Source organism: Dreissena polymorpha, chromosome 5, assembly GCF_020536995.1.
Source record: "Dreissena polymorpha isolate Duluth1 chromosome 5, UMN_Dpol_1.0, whole genome shotgun sequence".
NCBI lineage: Eukaryota > Metazoa > Mollusca > Bivalvia > Myida > Dreissenidae > Dreissena > Dreissena polymorpha.
Genome location: NC_068359.1, coordinates 94756216 through 94776631, shown reverse-complemented (window position 1 = coordinate 94776631; position 20416 = coordinate 94756216). Strand labels below are relative to the sequence as shown.

Sequence of the window (20416 nt, the reverse complement as noted above, 5' to 3'; positions counted from 1 at the left end):
ATTTTTGTTTTATATGCGCAAATGTGCTGGTCTACTTGTTTTTTAAACGATGCATAAACCTGACACATCCTTCTAAATGGACTGATCCAAAAATGTAAACATGTCCATGTGACATGATTTGGTTTCCGTTCTGGAAAGACTGCCAGGGCATGACCTGCTGCCGCAGATTAAATAGGGAACCTACAATATGTGGATTACTTTAAATTTATTGCAATATAACCTTACTGCATTATAAGTTTTACTTTTCTTTTATTCTTAAGGGCTTCCATTCTTAGGAATGTCTACCGAAGTCGATAGAACACTGTGGGTTGGCAATTTGTCAGATAAAGTTTCGGACGAATTGTTGTACGAGCTATTTCTGCAGGTAACTCACAAGAACGATTCGCACCATCACTTCGACCTAACGCGTTTTGCCAAAATTACTGTTATAAATATCGCTTGGGTTATTTGAAAACTATCACTCGAACGACATTTAAAAAAAAAAATTTGCATAACGCTTATAAATATGCATTAGTATTTATTAAACTGCAAAAGGCAGGCACTTTAGTTAAGGCCACTAGAGCTCCATTTGTCATAGTCGGCTTGGACGAACCATCTTTCGAACCTCTTAATTTTTTGACTCGTCAATGTGACTCAAATATAAAAATGAAAATAGTGAAACATATTAATTAGTACTCTATTTGATAAATAACTTGTTTCTATATGGCTGGCAACTTTAATTGCTATGTAAATCCTCTTTTGATAACAGATTTTTGCAAGTTTCCAGCACATCCATATCATGTAAAACTATCAATGCCGCCAAAACAACGAGTACCTGCTTTCGAACCCTTCAGTGTACACAATTATAAATAAATTAGTCGCATGTTTAGACCATAGTCACGTGACTTATTGCAGCAGCCAAAATGTGTAAATTGTCAAGACAAGTTGACAACAAAAATTAGACCATGTTTTTAAAGTGTTTTAAGGAAAATCCTTATATATGTAAAAAGCATAAAGAAATACATTGATTTTTGCATGTTTTATGATAATTACATTTATTCTAACAGTTTTTGACTTATTTTCGTCGATTTGCCACTACGTATGAGTCGTCGTAAACAAATGACATATACACAAAAAACGGTGACGTAGTGCGCATGCGAATAAAATGTAAACAAATGAAGGGTTTGAAAAGGGGTCAGGTTCGAGAAGAGGTACATTAACAATACTTAAATGTACCCCGGGTACTCGTTAGTATACTTAAATGGCGTACAGTCAACTCGTACCTAAGTCAACTCGCACGGTAGTCAACTCGCACGTTGTTTGGTCAACTCGCACGGAAGTCAACTCGTACCTAAGTCAACTCGCACTGTAGTAAAACTATTGATGTGTTAATGGGTTCTAAATGAATAATTTATGCATAAACACAAATTGGAAACACTTTAAGAGTTTTGTTTAATACATTTTAGTAAAATGTCTTCACAAAATAACACTTTTTTTCACAAAATATTGTTTACACGATAGTTACATTATTGGCACATAACAGTCCGTAAAAGTACTGTTAAAAAGTTTTAACTATTATTTTAATTTTTATTACAATATTAACACACATTATCAGGGCTTAACACTTAGGCACGTCCAAATGACATTCACTGCCTGTACCTAGGTCCGGGCTAGCCAATGTCCCAGGAACATGCCCGACCGGTCGTGTGTATTTTGGGAGGGATTATGTGTTCTATATCAATAAACTGCATTTTAAATAAGCTTTTCAAAGATGCAACAATCTTAATACAGTACGATCAGATGACAATTAAATCCCAGAGTGAAGTCGGAGACAACAAACGGATCGTATCTCAAAATAGATTTGGAACCCCCTTATTGCAATCAAAAAGAGGCTGATAATTCAAAAAATCCCCGGCAGTTTTCCTGGTAAAACACGTCAGTACCTATTTTTAAACGGAATTCCAATAGATACGGTTCTGATTGGTTTCCTCGTAGTGACGTGTTTTCTCGATAAAAATACGTTATAATCTAAAAGCTGGGATCGCCCAGGATCGTCCAGGGTGGATGGAGGCAACTCGACATTAACACAAAGTTACTATAAAATTATTAGTTGTTTATCAATTTTAAATAATTGTAATTTGTTTGATCGTTTAGAAGTGTTTTGACAATCTTTTTTAAGCAATTCAATTAGCAAAACTAACATTAATGGTCGATCCCGACTTTTAGTAGAGAGTAAACCCTGTACAATTGTTACAACTACCGTAACACGTTATTTTGCGAAACCTAAGATTCACTTACCATTTGTTGTCAGACGGTAACCGTGGCAATCTATGTAAAAAAAGGTTTGGCTTTACGGGTGGGGATGAGGGTTCCTCAGATAAGAAAAGAAAAGGGATGGAGGAAAGTAAGTGAAAGTATGAGGGAAAAAAAGGAGATTTCTCCCAAATAGTCTAGTCCCTGGGGGTATTTGTGTGAATTTTTGGTCCAGAGCATTTCTTGGTCTCATTGTGTAGGGGAATGACTGAAGTTTAATTTTAGTCAGGGTGGACTGTTCAATTCCTGGTCGTTTCCATGGAAACACAGATGGCGGCTATTAGAATGTCATTTTCGAGGGACCATACCTGTGCAAATCTTTTGTTTTATTAGTTTTATATGCCTACAGATTTTTAATTAAATTCCTCTGATATTTCAAGCATTTATATTTGGCTTTCAGATTTTCTGTTCATTGAGGTCAAGAAAGGTCATGGTCAAGGTCATCTAAAGGTCAAAATGTGCAAAATGCTACAAAATTATGGTTTCTACCCAAAACCAATGTTTTTTATATAAACCATTTAATAGATATACATCAAATAGTGTTTTTAAACAAAGTGCAGTAAGTACTGAGAATGACAAAATTTATTTTAAGGTCATAACTTAAATCGTTTTCAAATTAGATGTCATTACGTGGCACCATTCAAAAACGTTATTTTGCTTAAAAACTGATATTATAATTACACTGGTTTTGCTCAACACAATGTCATATGCTATAAATGTGTGCATAATATACACACATTCCTAACAGGGAAATTACCTTCAAATGATATATATTTTAATGTCAGTACCTTTTTCTTTTGATAATATCATATTATTTTAAGGTCATTTAAGGTCAAGGTCACATGGTTTAAAGGTCAAGGTCATTTGAAGTCCTCATGCATATAATGTTTGTCCTATAGACAATTAAATCAATCATCCAATCTTTAAAGCACTAGTTTTATATGCATACTAGAATTAGCCATTATACTATAATGCACATTTAACATAACCTGTAAACCTAAATTACCTCCCTTTGATATAGAAACGCCATTTGCAGCAAACTTGTGTCGTCTGCAACAGATGCTTTTTTCAAACCGCAAAATGAAGACATTTGAACCGTTCAGCGCGGTATTGATTGTAAGTGTTATTGCAATTATTAATTTTTGTTTTTATTTGTTTATAAATTAAAAGTAGAAGTTACTAAGAGGAGGGTCTAGTTCAATATTTTTTTCTAAGTGTAATAGTCTTCGGATAAACAGATTTTCGGATATATTATTTTTATTTGCCCATTTCAGCACATTTTGATTAAGTTTGAAATGAAAAGAAAAAAAAAATTCTATGGAAAGTCCTGCTGTTCACATGTTTAAAGTGTTATATATTTTGGATAAGTATATTTCGGATAAATTAATTTTTGGTTTCTTTTATATATCCTTTCAGAAGACTTCTGGAGTTTTGTTGCGGTGGAGTTTATGTTTACGAAATCAGGCGTTATAGAAGAAACTGAATACACGCTATGGAGGTAAAATAAAAGAAATAATCAAAGAAAACAAAGAGTCACTCAAGTATCAATATTATCAAATTGAATAGTAGTACGTAGAGTCTACCTTCATTCAAACCCTACTTAAATTGCAGGCTCAGTTTGTTCTTTTCAAACAGTTATTAAAAGCACGACATAGCTCAAACCCACTACCTCTTCCACATTTCCAAGTTGTCATGTTAATCTTAGAAGCAAAGTTGAAATATAACAACTTTCGATATTCAAACAAAGCAAAAATCAATATCAAATTTAAAAAAATAGGTTATAATATTAACACTATTTTTGTTGTGTTTCAATTTAATACAGGCTCAGGCATGGAGGAGGATGCTCCCATTCCTAGCAAGAGACCAAGGCTATTTCAATCCGGACCAGACATTTTGAAGTGTATCATCTTTCAAAAAGATACAGACCAGTTTACAACGAGTTCAGAAAATGGGAGATCGAAAGTAAAAGAAGCAGCAAGTATCAGAAATGACTGTGTCAATGAACGTTTACTTAGACTTGAATCTGATTTCTTTGTGTATCATATTTTATATATGTGTTATAAAGCATACACCCATAATAAATCTTTAGATAAAATAGCCAGTAGCTCTTGTAAATATAGTGCCAGCAAGCCCAAATTGAAGTAGATTAACCCAATAATGTGTCTTTATCTGTTCAGCAACGTAGATCTGTTTCAAAACCAAGAATTACCATAAATACTCATGATGAAAATCCCAGTACTAAACCATGTATTGTATGTGCTCAGGTAAAATGCAAAGGTAATACTAAGAAATACAGAATATCTGAATGTGACAGGGCAAGAACATTTCTAGAATCAGCGTTGTTTCTTCAAGATGAAGTATACACTAGGGTGTGCGACTTGCAAGACGAATATTCAGTGTTTGGTGCAGAATTGTTTTATCACAGTAACTGCATGCGTAGATATTTGCGACAGTATGAATCTGAAAGTTGTAAGATGCAAATACTGTGTAAATCCAGAAGAAGAGAGGCTTTCTCAGGTTGAGAACATTCAATGACCTATGTACCGCATTTGCCAGATGTATATCTGCTTTGAGCAGGACAGCCAAGAGACTAGACTTTGTATTTGATTCATACATTGAAGGTTCTATAAAAGACAACAAGAGATCCCGGCGGTCAAGATACAGGCCTATTGAAGTCAACATGGTCAATGAAGACACGCCATTGCCAGTAAATATGGATACTTTCTGGGCATCTGGCTCCAATAAAGTTAAACTACAAATTCTCTTGAGCAAATGGGTTAGAAAAAAATGAAAACAATATATGGCCTAATGTAGAACTAGTATTAAGCAGCACTGTAATAGACGGAATAGCAACTGATTGTATTGCTGTAAATAATGGCAATGAAAACTGTATCGAGTCATTGAAGCTGTTTGTAGAAGAAGGTGACGTTCGCATTGTGCCCTATGCAATCAATATCGCAAAACATGGCTATAAAGGAATTGTGCTGCTTTCCAATGACACAGACGTGACGGTTTTAGGACTTCATTTTTTGAAGATTGTCTACAAATGGCTTAGAAGAGCTGTGGATAAGGGCTGGAATAGGAAATACACTTCGTTATATTCCTCTTCATCTGATCGCTGAGAAGAACAAGACACTTTGTCAGGTACTACCCGCTGCACACATTCTAACTGGCTGTGACAATACTAACAAAATAGAGACCAAACTTTCTGCACTAAAGGCGCATCCATAAGAGTTTTTGATGAATTTTGGTCAGACTTTGAGCGACACTCCCGAAGATGTACTATTGAAAGCCGAGGAATACCTGGTTCAAGTAATTAAGCCAAACAGTCAATGTACAACAATGGATAGTCTCCGATATGATCTGCACCATACAGGAAAGGCAGCGGATATACAAAGTCTTCCACCAATAAGTCATTCAATTAAGGACCAAATCTTAAAATGTCTGTATACTACATTCCTTCAAGTACATTGTATGGACGAAACACAAACAAGTAACTAACATTGATCCCCAAATGTACGGATATACAACTGATGAACATGGACATAGTGTACCAACACGTGCGTATAATAGTGTTCCAGACAAAATTGCTGTTACATGCGCGTGCAAAGAAGTTCCACAAAGAGATGTCTTTGTAGAAAGGCTGGAGTTTCATGCTGCAAGTATTGTAAATGCAGAAGCAACTGCCAAGGCACTGTTTGTAAAAACCCAAACAATCTACTTTCTGTCCCTGTACAGATTGATAAATAAAAAGGGAAAAATGTTGAAGAACATGTCATAGAAATTGATTAACAGAGTTATTCTTTAATGTAAGCATTAGCATGTCTAAGAAGTTCTGTGTCTATCTTTTAGGAATATAGACGAGAACATTTTATGAGTCGCGTATACTGCAGACTCAGATCAATATATATTTCGTTTCTGCAATTTAATTCTAAATTGTCATTAAAAATAACAAGTTTCACATTAACGATGTCATATTTGTGTTAATTATGCTACGTAATTTGTAGATAGTTTAAAACATGTTAATTTCATGTATTGTATTTCTGTGATAAGTTTTAATTCTACGTTTGTTTACACACAGCTGAAAGTGTAACATATAGTTTCTGATGACTTAATCAAATCACATTTTGACTAGATTGACATGTTGTAATATTCTTACGGTGATTTTAATTGTGTCAGTATTGATGCAACTACAATGCATTGCTTTATAAATGAACGAGTCAAAATAAAAATACTTGTTATAAGTAATGATTTATCCCTAGATCTATATTGTTTTTCTTATTGGCAGGTTCTGTGATTCACTTTTTCATATGTACACACATTTGGTTTGTATAAACACATGCATAACATGTATGTACTTTTTAGAGTTCTATCAATCTTCATGTTTACCTTTTAACATGTTGTACTATTGTTATGGAACGGATTATAATTTTAACAATTCTATATATAGTATTGACATATTTTAACATATTAAATGAAATTAACATGATCATTGAAAGTTAATTTTGAAAATTGTGTATGTTGGTATATTTACAGAATAAGTTTGAAACAAAGCAAAATTCAATAAAGAAATTGGAAATATTTAGAAAAACGTATTTTATTTTCTTTAAAGCATACACTTGTGATTGACCTTAACTAACTCTGATTTTTGTATAGGAACCGGAACCGGAAAGGATCGCTGCATATACCAAAGTTGTACACTATGCATTGAACTAAAACTTTCGAGGCACTTAAAATGAATTCCACCAGTTTTAATCGTTCTGTTTCAAAATTTATTAATAAAACTGTATATAAACGACTTACAGTAAAACAGCACAAGCCCTTTAAACATACTCAAGAACATACACAAAGGAACGGGTGCCAAACGCTCGGCTGTGGGTGCAGTTTTTAAAAAAATATCTATAAAAAAATGTTTTTGACCTTTGACATTGAAGGATGACCTTGACATTGACCTTTCACTTTCAAAATGTGCAGCTCCATGAGATACACATGCATGCCAAATATCAAGTTGCCATCTTCAATATTGCAAAATTTATGGCCAATGTTAAAGTTTTCGGACGACGCGGACGGCGGACGAGCTGGCTATGACAATACCTCGGGTATTCTTCGAAAACAGCCGAGCTAATAAAGTACAATTATAATTATTATCCCCACGCTTTTTGAAAAAAAGGTGGGGATATTGTGGTGATCTCCGCCGTCCGTCCGTCCGTCTGTCCGTCCGTCTGTCCGTCCGTCCTGGCCACTATCTCCTCCTACACTAAAAGCACTAGAACCTTGAAATTTACACACATGGTAGCTATGAGCATATGTGCGACCCTGCACTATTTGGAATTTTGATCTGACCCCTGGGTCAAAAGTTATAGGGGTTGGGGTGGGGCCGCGTCAGAAATTATCACTCATTTTTTTAGGTTATTTTACATTTACTTCTTTATTTCTACACCGATTCACTTCAAATTGATACTGGACCTCACCTATGACAATACGGTCAATCTCAACCATGCATGGCCCCATTCCCAACCCTGGGGCGCCCCGCCCACATAGGCCACACCCACCAAAAATTTCCATTTACTATAATTTTTTCATTTCTACACGGATTCACTTCAAATTGATACTGAACTTTTGTTATGACATTAGGGTCAATCTCAACTATGCATGGCCCCAATCCCAACCCTGGGGCGCCCGCCCACATAGGCCACACCCACCAAAAAATTCCATTTACTATAATTTTTTCATTTCTACACGGATTCACTTCAAATTGATACTGAACTTCTCTTATGACATTAGGGTCAATCTCAACTATGCATGGCCCCATAACCAACCCTGGGGCCCCGCCCACATAGACCACACCCACCTTAAATTGCCTTTACTATAATTTCTTCATTTCTACACCGATTCACTTCAAATTGATATTGAACTTCTCTTATGACAATACAGTCAATCTCAACTATGCATGGCCCCATTACCAACCCTGGGGCGCCCCGCCCACATAGACCACACCCACCCAAAATTGCCTTTTACTATAATTTCTTCATTTCTACACCGATTCACTTCAAATTGATACTGAACCTCTCTTATGACAATACGGTCAATCTCAACTATGCATGGCCCCATTACCAACCCTGGGGCGCCCTGCCCACATATGTCACACCCACCCAAAATTGCCTTTTACTATAACTTCTTCATTTCTACACCAATTCACTTCTAATTGATGATGAACTTCTCTTATGACAATACGGTCAATCTCAGCTATGCATGGCCCCATTACCAACCCTGGGGCACACCTAGGTCAAACATTCGGCGTGGGGATACGCGTCGGCCTCTGCCGCGCCATTTCTAGTTACCGAATTGTTGTATCCGAAATATATAACACTTTAAAAACATTAAATGCTGTGCCCTACAAAATGTTTTTCTTTATTTTAAACTTATCATGATGTGCTATAATGAGCCGGAACAAATGAAACAATTATCCGAATATTTTTATCCAAATACAATTACACTTACAAATAGTTATCGGTTACACTTTTGAAAAATAAACTGGCAAGGCCCTATATTAAAATCAACATCAGTTTTTAATTCAGTCCTTGAACTAAATATGCAATTAGTTAAATAAGCATTATTATATCATTTAGTTAAACAAACAACTATTCCTACATTTAAGTTTCTAGGCAAAATTACGTATTTGAATGGTGCCTCGTAATGACTTCTAATTTGAAAACTATTTAAGTTATGACCTTAAAATAAATTTTATCCTTCTCAGTACTTACTGCACTTTGTTTAAAAACACTATTTGAGCATATATCTATTAAATTGTTTATATAAAAACACATTGGTTTTGGGTAGAAACCATAATTTTGTAGCATTTTGTACATTTTGACCTTTAGATGACCTTGACCATGACCTTTCTTGACCTCAATGAACAGAAAATCTGAAAGCCCAATATAAATGCTTGAAACATCAGAGGAATTTAATTCAAAATATGTAGGCATATAAAACTAATAAAACGAAAGATTTGCACAGGTATGGTCCCTTGAAAATGACATTCTAATAGCCGCCATCTTTGTTTCCATGGAAACGACCAGGAATTGAACAGTCCACCCTGACTAAAATTAAACTTCAGTCATTCCCCTACACAATGAGACCAAGAAATGCTCTGGACCAAAAATTCACACAAATATCCCCAGGGATTGTACTAAAAATGGCGTGAACTGAAGATTACAAATAGATGTCTAAAGTAGATGAATATTGAATTCATTAGCATTAGAAAGGCAAGCTAATAAGAATTATTGAATCACAATTGCGCATCTCTATGCACAAGAAAATACCAGTTGAATGATAAATATAAAGGTTTTGATATTCTTGGGTCAGGGCACATGAAAGATTGGTCAGGGCTGGTAGGTTCTGCATTTAAAAGCCCGAATGGGCTAGTTGAAAAAAAAGTTAGTGTTAAGCCCTGATTATGTAAGGAATTGTGCAGCTTATTTTCTGATATCAAATTAATACAAGTTTACTCACTTTTGTTAAGACCTGGTTTCCCAAATCACTACTCATTTTATAAGCAGATTTTCCATAGTAAATAGCAAATGGAATCAATAAACAAATAAACAAAAAAAAACAAAAAATAACACCAAACAAATTAAATTTGACAAATATTTCCGTATCGCATGCAATCAACCATTATCGTTGCATATATATCTATATCACAAAAAATTTGTGTACATGCAAATATTTAAGTTGTTTTGAACTAGAAATATGATAGAAATAATATTTGTAATTTAATGAATAGGACATTGAGACCGATAATCGAAGAACGGATCATCCTATTAATTATTAAAGGTGTAATAATTTGTCTTACAACAATTAAAGGGGCCTTTTCACAGATCTTGGCATGTTTTTAAGTTTGTCATTAAATGCTTTATATTGATAAATTTAAACATTGGATCTAAAAAGCTCCAGTAAAAAATCAAGACTAAAATAAATCAAAGGAAAAAAAAGTAGCCTGCAGCAGGGCTCGAACCAGTGACCCCCCGAGTCCTGGAGTAATAATAAACCAATTAGACTGCTCGGTCATCCTGCCAAATATGTATGAATGATGTATTTTATACTTTATATAAGCAATCTTCATAGTTTCACAAAATAAAACGACAACAACAGAACTCTCCAAATTGTTCAATCATTTCGTGTTGCAATGCTTTATAATGTTCAGGTTTTTAAATCGTCAAAAGATGCATATACAATGTAATGGCTTTATTAGACCATGGTAAATGTTCAATATTACTGTTGCCTCACAAATATCATAACTAAAACAAAAATTTGCAAATCTAAACAACCTTTTTCAATTTTGTCAATTTACCAAAACGTGAAAAGATCCCTTTAATGGAGATCCCGTTACTTATGCTATTATACGCATATAACTTATTGCACACACAATTATAGGAAACAAGAAATATCTTTAAAAAAGATATACCCCGTTGATTGTGGTCGATGTTTATGAACGATCAAAAGTTATCTCTATGAGATAAAAAGTAGCGGATGCCTTTTTTCTGCGCAGTTCTTAGCTACATCACAAGCAAATCAATTATGGGGTGTTGCGCCAGATTTCGTGGCTTATTTTGCTTTATGTGATATTATTACTCAGATATCTATATTTACAGAATAGAAAAACACAAGAAACATGAAAATAAACGAGTGCATATAGGTCAGCCGGCAATACTGACTCGAATATTATTTAATTGCATAATTATAGTATTGTGAATTATTGTGCTCATGCTTAATAAACTGGTCTAAATGGATAAATATTTCTAATTAATTTTATCAAAATTGGTCCATATCATGCAAATGTTGAAAACATATTAAAAATCGATGATTGACATAATTTAGTATCTTTCTAATCAAAACAGACTTCAAGTGCACAAAGTTTACGAGACGGTGTTTATATAAAGATTTCTGCAACTGACCGCAAACTGACCTTGATACCTTGGGGATTGGAATGCGATGCATTAAAGTTAGGTAACAATTCTCTGCTGAAACGACGGCTTGTTTACGCCAACTGTACACGACCAAGGCAACAGCTGTGCCTAAAATATTGATATATCGACACTATTTACTCCATCAGACAAAAATAGCATAGATTCCAATTTTTTCCTTCAATGAAAAGATCGCAACCCCTTCTGCGAACTCCGGTGATGAACTGTATATAAACTCTGACTTTCACACACTGGCCGCGAATTGACCCGAAACCTCGCGGGTTGAAATGCAATGCAAGTAAGTACTTAATATGAGAAAAAAGCCTTTAGTATAAACGCTTTTGCGCTGGTAATTCTCTGAAAATAAAAGGTGAACGCACAAACTGTATTTATGTCGAAAATTGATTGTGAAACTGTTCAATCTATTGAGCCTTTTCATTAGAGATAAAATTGTTTCATGCAGTAAAATAGTGTTACAAAGACGGGGATATGTTTCCAATGTTCTGGTGTTATACTCAAATCAGCCAATGGAATAAATGAAGTGTATTCATTCGTACCGCGGGAAATTTTATTTGAATATTATTGGACAAGTCAGGGTGAAAAGCTGGCTTAATACAGCTTACGCCGAAAAAACACAATTTTACAAGAATCAAATGTGTATTTAGTTCAAACTTTAATAAAATTGCCCAACATTTTTGAAATTTGAACATGAGTTACGGTTCTACATTAATTAATTAAATATTAAATTGTATAGCGTGAAAAATAAAATATTTATTTAAGTATGCCATACTACAGCCTTATCTCTAGGCAACCCTTATCAGTAATAGCATTATCTACCCCTCGATAACCAGTACCCTCATCATCTTTGAATGACTGACAGATAAGCAGTTTATTGTAATTTTAAAGGTGAGAAATAGGATATGGTGTTTTCAGGTATTGTTACTTGGTTGACTGATTTAACAGTTGACATAGTAACGTATGAAAATTTCTATTGGTTAAAAATACTTGAATCGAGTGATAACAGTATCACAAAAACAAAAATTAATCTACAATACAATTAGACGTTTATTAAATAACTTAAAGCAACTTCAAGCAATTAGCTGGTATATTGAGATACAATGTAACTACTTGACTTAAGGCTTTTTCTTAAGTTATGAAATATTAAGTATATAATGAAATGCATGGTACTTACCGGTTTCGCATGTTTTGTGTTGCCATTTTTGGCAACTATCGCATTCAATTGCTTGCTGCCTTGGACCCACATTCCTTGAACACAATATACACGGATAATCAATCACACAAAAAACGCATGAATTCACTATACGCATGTATTCCGTAGCCAGGGATCGACAAATCCCCTCGCCCGCTTGTTATTACGAGTAGAAATCGGCTACGGGAGAGTGAATATTCCAGCAGCGCTCGTCCTGCAGGGTGAGTGACATTTCTGGCCTAAAAGATTAAAATTTCAAGTTTTAAAACATTTTTGCCAAACAAAACAACCTTTAATCAGCGAATAAAAATTTACCGGATGTTGATTATTGCACACTGCGCTAAATAAAAAAAAAACGAGTTAAAAGTGTGTTCAAACAGTTTATTAACTTTATTGAAGTTCATGAGTTAACACTAACAGTTCTATTTTATAACCAATAGAAAATCACAATAAAACATATTAGTTACTGATTTTTTTTCAATAAATTGCAGGGCAAGTACATATTTCAGCAGGGCAAGTGGAAATTCTTAGCTACTTGCCCTGCAGGGCAAGTTGCTGAAAAACAATTTGTCGATCCCTGGTAGCAATTATATGTTGATGATGATAACCTATTCTAAATGAAGTCGATTTATATACATAACTAAGAAACAATGATCTATTATGAAATAACCGCATGCAACAAAAAATTTCGTTTTAATTTTCTTTTAATTTAACTTACCTTGATTATAAAAATAAAACTTTTTATAATAATTACAAGCTAAATTAACTTTAATTGAATTGTGCGCGGTTTACAACACCCTTTACAACATTATCCGTGTTTGTGACAAACATTAAAGTAATACTGACTAATTATCATACCAATTTAGTTTAATTGATTAATGCTTTGCCATTTTAATAATTGTTAGTTGTATATAAGACCTTTCACACCTATTACAAACATTCATATAACCCGTGAAAAAAACCGACTACAAGTGTAAAAGAGCCATTAAACGTGATAACCGTACATTAAGATTATTAAAAAAGGACATAATTTCTATTATAACCTACTTATAAACTACTGATCATATTACATCCTTTATCTATTCTATATATTTTTTGGAGGGGTGCGAGTTGACTTCAAAAAGTGCAAGTTGACCAGAAATGCCGTGCGAGTTGACAAAAAAACGTGGAGTTGACTATAGTGCGAGTTGACTTAGGTACGAGTTGACTGGCACCCACTTAAATGTACCCAGGGTATGAAAAATATACTGAAAAGTTCCGGGGAATTTTAATGCTAAATTGGTTGTAGTCGTCTTGATTTTTTCAAATTAATTATGTTAATATTTATGTGAATATTTTGTTTAATGAACATTATCGAAATCCTATTCAAAGTCAAAAAGCATTTTCTACACATTTTTACTATCACACTCATCAACACAGATATTTACCATCCCAATTTGTCTTAAACTCTGACATAAGATTGGACCTAAATTTTCTCTATGATTGTTTTTCGAAGGCTTTATGCAATGCTTTCAGATATTGAGCTTATTTTTGGTACGAGAGTCTACCTACATGACTTATGCCTCAGTCCCAAATAATCCATGCGCTGGACCATTCGTTCGATCTCCAGGCATTTAGCCGTCAGATGAGTGCGTCCAGCCAATGATCGCACGGTCACTGGGTCATTTTATGTCTCATTTAAAATTTAAACGGATGTCTTGCCCAAGAAGGAATTGACTTGAGCTTTGAAAGAAGATCAGACGATCAACGCACGGTTATTGCCCGTCGATCGCCCGACATCTGATTCATTATAGATGCATCATCACAAGCTCCGTCCTGCATCCGTCAGTTATCATTCGGAGGCCTTCTGGCCATCAGAAGGTTGCCGGCAGATGTTTATGTCCCTGGAAAATACCCTGATTTTGCCGATTCTCTTACAATGAACCTGGGTATACCCGAATGTTGGGTAATATCCTGGCGTTGATTGTCTGATCTTTTTTTATCTCAGTTCAATTCCCTCCCGGGACGACGTCGGGTAAAGTTTTAATTGAGACTTAAAATTAATCAGGACGCCAATCCGATGCTACAAAATGACCTCGTGTCTGTGCGATCATCAGCCTGGCGCCAGCCCGATGATCGAAAAAATACGTTGTCCGCTGATCGGACATTGATCGGTCTCGATTATTGACTGAGGTATTATAGACTATGTCTGTTATCCGTTGTGGTCTAATGATTTTTGGCAAAGATGAGCATTGGACTTAATTTTGTTTTCTATAATACCCATTTTCCCGAGGGTTTTTTATGCAACTCCCTCTGATATTCAGCTGATTTGTATGTCCCCTGTAGGATGACATATAGCAGTCTGTCTGTCTGTCCCACATTTCTTTTTATGCCCCCGGTAGGGTAGCATTTAGCAGTTGAACTGTCTGTCAGACTGTCTGTCTGTCTGTCCGAAAACTTTAAAATTGGCCATAACTTTTGCAATATTGAAGATAGCAACTTGATATTTGGCATGCAAGTGTGTCTGGTGAAGCTGCACATTTGGGTGGTGAAAGGTCAAGGTCATCCTTCAAGGTCAAAAGTCAAAAAATACAATCCAAGGGAAGTAATAAGCCTTAAAAGGGAGATAATTTCTAAACCTGCCAAATGATTTATTGAAATTTTATTTCAAAGTGGCGCAATAGGGGGAGCGTTGTGTAAACACATCTCTTGTTCTGTTTAAAGATATTGACCTGATATTTGGTGAGTGAGTCTACCTACATTACTTATAGATGAATTATGAATTTTATTCCAGTCAAATGATTTTTGGCAAAGTTATGGTCCTTGAACTTAGACAAACAAACTTACCGGTTCAAATAAATGATGATTAACCATACCACCTCTCTAATTAATTCCTTTTTTTTTTTTCACAAATAATTAACTTCAGCAATTTTCAGACACATGCCCTTCTGTATCAGTTGCTTCGATTCGCTGCTACTATATCCTTTGCCAATCAAAAGATGTGTTACATCAACCATCAATTGATGTAGCATTCAGGATCACAAGGGTTAATTGAATGCCCTGAGATGTGTGTACTAGGCAATAAGAAAACATTGCCTAAAGGCTTAACTCCACTGGTGAGTATATTAGCGCTAATGGTCTTGTTGATCAGGGACAATAAAACACATCTGCCCTTTTGTATTGAGGGAGAGTGTACTGTGGGCCCTTTCATGAGAGAAAAAAATTGCAGTAGGCCTATTCTTTGAAAAAATTCTTAACTTGACAACCAGCTGAGAGGGGCCCGTGCCTCAGGGCCTGGGTACAGGCCTGATTCTTTTTGAATTTTGATGACCACATCATGGTCTTTTTGTCTTCTGTTTAAGGCAGGACCACTGGAGAGAGTGAGCATCGCAAAGGAGAAAGATGGCCGACCAAAGGGATTCGCCTTCATTACATTTGCGCACGATGAATCTGTGCCGTACACTGTACAACTTATGGATGGAATCCAGCTGTTTGGTCGCGTCTTGAAACTCCAGTTCAGACCAGGTGAATGCCTTGTATTGAAATGTTTGAAATTATGCTTTCTGGAATCTGCAAATAGTAAAATACCGTTGGTGAAGTAAATACTCTACCCTTTAAATATGGGGAAAAAAAAACGCTTGATAATTATTGGGCATCTTTAAAATGATAAATTTACATGTAGTAGTGTAAAAGAAATTCTATGATTAGTTCCAATTTGCAAGAAAACTATATTTATTTATAGAACTTTTCTGAAGGGATGTTAACTTTATTTGTCTTCAGTCGGTGAATACGAAAGTTCTGTAAAATGTTGGCGTGTCTTACACAGTATTATCAGTTAGGAATGATGTATCATGCAGTTATTAAATTTCTAAAGAATCTTTCTTTATCTGAAGTAGAATGCCCTGAATTTATCCAAGAATAAACTGATCACATGTGTAAGTCCTTGGTAAATAGTCTTAGGTATGGGGTACATGTGCATAAGACATGATTGTCCGTCTTGGCCATTATTTGCACTGTGCACTTCTTTATTAAATGGTATATGTTTGAAAAGAAATAATTAAAGCTATTTAGATTCTTTGATCAGGTTTATGGTTGAAAATAAATGGCAGAAAATATTAATTTCACATTTTAGGCATTGAAAACTTTAAGCATATGATTATTACATTTTTGTCCCCTACCAGTTTCAACATCATAAATTCTGGTTGCTACATGTATGGCAACAAATATAAAAAAAAATCTGACATTTTTCAAGCCGGTAGGGGACATAAATTGCTTGGCAATAGTCTTGTTAAATTAACAAACCATTGACCTTTGTTGGTTTTTTATCTTTCTAGGCTCCAGTCATCAACAACAACAGCAGCAGCAACAGAGAGAGACTAGCCTGCGCAATCCCTATCACCACAGCTCCCCCATACCAAACAGCGCACACATGCTTCCAAACATGAACATGAATGTTCCCGTGATGAATATCATGAACATTCCCCTTAACCCATACATGAACAATCAACCCATGGGTGTGATGGGCGGCCAAATGTCACCCTTGATTCAGCAGTCCCATCCACCAAATTTCCAGCGTTCAAATACTTGGCACGGTGGGGAGGGTTCTGGAAGCGAAGGGGAATACGGACGTGCTGATAATCGTAACAGCAGGGGCCATCACGGCAGAAAGGTGGATCGGGATAACGATCGCAGTGGGTACTCTGACCGGGATCGATCTCACAGTCGGAACAGAAACGATGGCTACCATGATGACAGGCATGGCGGGGGTGGAGGTGGTAGTGAGCGTGAGTTTGAAGCCAAGCGACAGAGGGTTATGGAGAAAACTAACAGAATGAAGCAGAGCTATCAGCATGACAGTCATGGGTCACATGGCCAGAGATCTCACGGGCAAGGTCATAGGAGGGGGGGTCGATATTGATATTTCTATGTTGTGTCTTCAGGGCCAAAAACCCTTTCTTTGAAGGAGCCGAATATCGGCCGCTTCCCCAACCAAAGTAACCTTTTTTTTCCCCCTAATTTGACCAAAATTTTCCCCAATTATACTGGAAAAATTCCTCACCAAAGTAATATCTAAACTACGTATGAAAGTCAAACTTGTTTACTTGTTGAGCCTTCTATTAGGCTGGAAAAACCCAGAGCCGTAAAAAGTCTCCTAGGGGAAGGGGATATTCATATTGGTTGAATATGCCTTTCATTACCTCCTGTATTATTCTCCTAGAGGGGTATGCGTATAGTATTGATCAAATAAGCTTGACATAATTTTGTCGTTCGTGACCAATCGGCGAATGACAGAGGGTCAAATTCAAAAGCTATAAATATATTACATTTAAAGGCTAATTACGACTTAAAAGATTTTCAGTCATGTGGATATTTTTGGAATATTATGTTTCATTATTATTTTCCCCAAATAAGAAAAAATCGTGCTATTTTTCCCCTAAAAAAGGCTGAGGCCCCTTCCCCAAAAAGGGTGTTTTGGCCCTGGTCTTATTGTTCATGTTGGCCGTGGTCAAAGCAACAGAAGGAATGGATTATTAAACTGTGTCCATTTTTGAGTAATTTATAATGTGTGACAGAGTCCTAAGAGGCGTTGATATTGGAATGCCTTCTACATGTATGTGCCTTCTTGTTCATGTTTTACATGATCAAAGCAATTTGTAGATTTTGCAACTGTGTCTTTTCAATCATCAAAATTGTATGACATGGGTTGGACAAAAAGTAGGTCTGATTAAAAATTGAGTCAGACAATTTTTTATATGTAAAAACGTTAATACTGAAATTATGATCTTTCCACTCATTGTTTCATGAAAATAGACTAGTATATCGAGAATACATTAAATTGTTTGAATATTTATTTACAGAGAGGGTCCATATTGATCAATGTACATAAATAAATCATGCACAGCATTTTACAGAAAAAGGGTCGTTATTTAAATGCCTGGTAATTATTTTTTTGACTCAAAGGGTTTCAATATTTAATTTTGTGGATGCCAGATGCTGGTCAAACCTTTGTTAAATGTTCATAGAACTTATGTATCTTATCTTTTGACTTGATACATGTATGCCTGTTTATCCGGAATAGCTGTAATGGTTAGTTACAATAAATCTTAGTCATGTGCAAAGTTTTACTTCATAATAAATGTAAATAAATTGTATGTAGTTATTTATTCTTACCATTACCACGCTGAATATAACCATTACCATGCCAAATATCATAATTTACTGTAATGTATTTTGTTTTTAACAAAATCTGTAAATAGTTTCAACATTTTTAAAACTGGAAACCCATGAATGAAATAGGAAACTTGTCACCATATGAATGTATTGAATATTTGATTTATTAATTTTAAAATAAAAATTATAAATCTATACAATCTAGATAATGTTATGGCTGCCTGAAAACAAAGGCAATAAAATGCAGTATGTTTCATTTATTCTGAAAAAAGATAAATGGCTGGCCTAAGTACAAATACAAAATACAGATGAAACACAGACTGTCACAATAACCAATAATTTTACATTTAGATATACAAAAAATGTATAATTAAATAAAAATTAATAGTCTAATAATATATTACTGTTAATTTCGTTAAGTTGTATGTGGGTCTTTAATTTTGTTTATGGCAATCAAAGTCTTAGTTAATCCATTTATGCCTAACGTCTAGAAAAAAGGCCTTGGCAAACAGCATAGACCCGGATGAGACGCTGCTTGATGCAGCGTCTCATCTGGGTCTGCGGTGTTTGCTTAAATGGGTTAAGTACAATTTTGTTCATACAATTGTATGGGTCTTAAACTTTTGTTTGTGATTTACTTAAACAAGTTTATTCAAGTAACACTTTGTGTTTTGCTTAATATCCTAGACAAATGAATTCAGTATAAAAGGTATCAGGAACAAGTTGTGTTTGGTGGCCCCTCTCAGATGGTTGTCGAACTTTTTGTGCTCATGATGAGCTTTTGTGATTGCCTTTTGTCCGTTGTGTGTTGTGCGGCCTCAACATTTGCCTTGTTAACACTCTAGAAGCCACATTTATTGTCCAATCTTAATGAAATTTGGTCAGAAGATTGGTCCCAATGATATCTTGGATGAATTTGAAAATGGTTATGTTTGCTTTAAAAACGTGGCTGCCAAGGGGCGGGGCATTTTTCCTTATATGGCTATGATACGCCTATAGTTAAAACCTTGTTAACACTCTAGAGGCCACATTTATTGTCCAATCTTAATGAAACTTCGTAAGAAGATTCATTCCAATAATATGTTGGACGAGTTCAAAAATGATGCCAGTTGGCTGAAAAACATGGCCGCCAGGGGGTGGGGCATTTTTCCTTATATGGCTATACATGTGTAGTTAAACCTTGTAAACACTCTAGTGGGGCAACATTTATTGTCCAATCTTCATGAAATTTGGTCAGAAGATTGGTCTCAATGATATCTTGGATGAGTTCGAAAATGGTTACATTTGCTTGAAAAACATGGTTGCCAAGGGGCCGGACATTTTTCCTTATATGGCTATAGTAAAACCTTGTTAACGCTCTAGAGGCCACATTAATTGTCCAATCTTATTGAAACTTGGTCAGAAGATTTATCCCAATAATATGTTGGACAAGTTCGAAAATGATGCCAGTTGGTGGAAAAACATGGCCCCCAGGGACAGGGCATTTTTCCTTATATGGCTATAGTAAAACCTTGTTAACACTCTAGAGCCTGCATACATGCCATACGTCCCGGATTGTCCGGGACAGTCCCGGAAATGAAGAACTTGTCCCGCTGTCCCGGAAATCTGTCAAATGTCCCGGAATTTACAAAATCCATATATAAATGTACCTTATCTTGGGCTTAACTGCACCTCGAATCTGTGTATATCTGCAGCGTCTCCATGACAATTCCTACCCGAATAGGCAGACTACGCTACGTGTCAAAATCGATCAATTAACAGGGGCCTGTTATCATATGGATTGTCTCACGTTCGCGGTCAA

General features: G+C 35.4%; 1 protein-coding gene and 1 long non-coding RNA gene across 2 annotated transcripts; both read left to right on the top strand.

Annotated features, from left to right (window-relative positions):
• Nucleotides 1–140: 140 nt before the first annotated feature.
• LOC127880875 (RNA-binding protein 7-like) lies at nucleotides 141–18592 on the top strand. The gene is made up of 3 exons (XM_052428349.1): nucleotides 141–364; nucleotides 15807–15969; nucleotides 16779–18592. The coding sequence occupies exons 1-3, from the start codon at nucleotides 278–280 to the stop codon at nucleotides 17360–17362; spliced, it is 834 nt and encodes a 277-aa protein (XP_052284309.1). The 5' UTR covers nucleotides 141–277; the 3' UTR covers nucleotides 17363–18592.
• LOC127880877 (uncharacterized) lies at nucleotides 3314–4262 on the top strand. The gene is made up of 3 exons (XR_008049797.1): nucleotides 3314–3408; nucleotides 3709–3790; nucleotides 4115–4262. It is a non-coding gene; the product is annotated as an uncharacterized LOC127880877 (long non-coding RNA).
• Nucleotides 18593–20416: the final 1824 nt, after the last annotated feature.

Bases quoted from the DNA above. Each gene is read 5' to 3' on its own strand.
- LOC127880875 (XM_052428349.1), top strand. From the start codon at position 278: ATGTCTACCGAAGTCGATAGAACACTGTGGGTTGGCAATTTGTCAGAT. The intron at 365-15,806 runs GTAACTCACAAG...CTTCTGTTTAAG, and splicing joins TGTACGAGCTATTTCTGCAG to GCAGGACCACTGGAGAGAGT. The intron at 15,970-16,778 runs GTGAATGCCTTG...TTATCTTTCTAG, and splicing joins GAAACTCCAGTTCAGACCAG to GCTCCAGTCATCAACAACAA.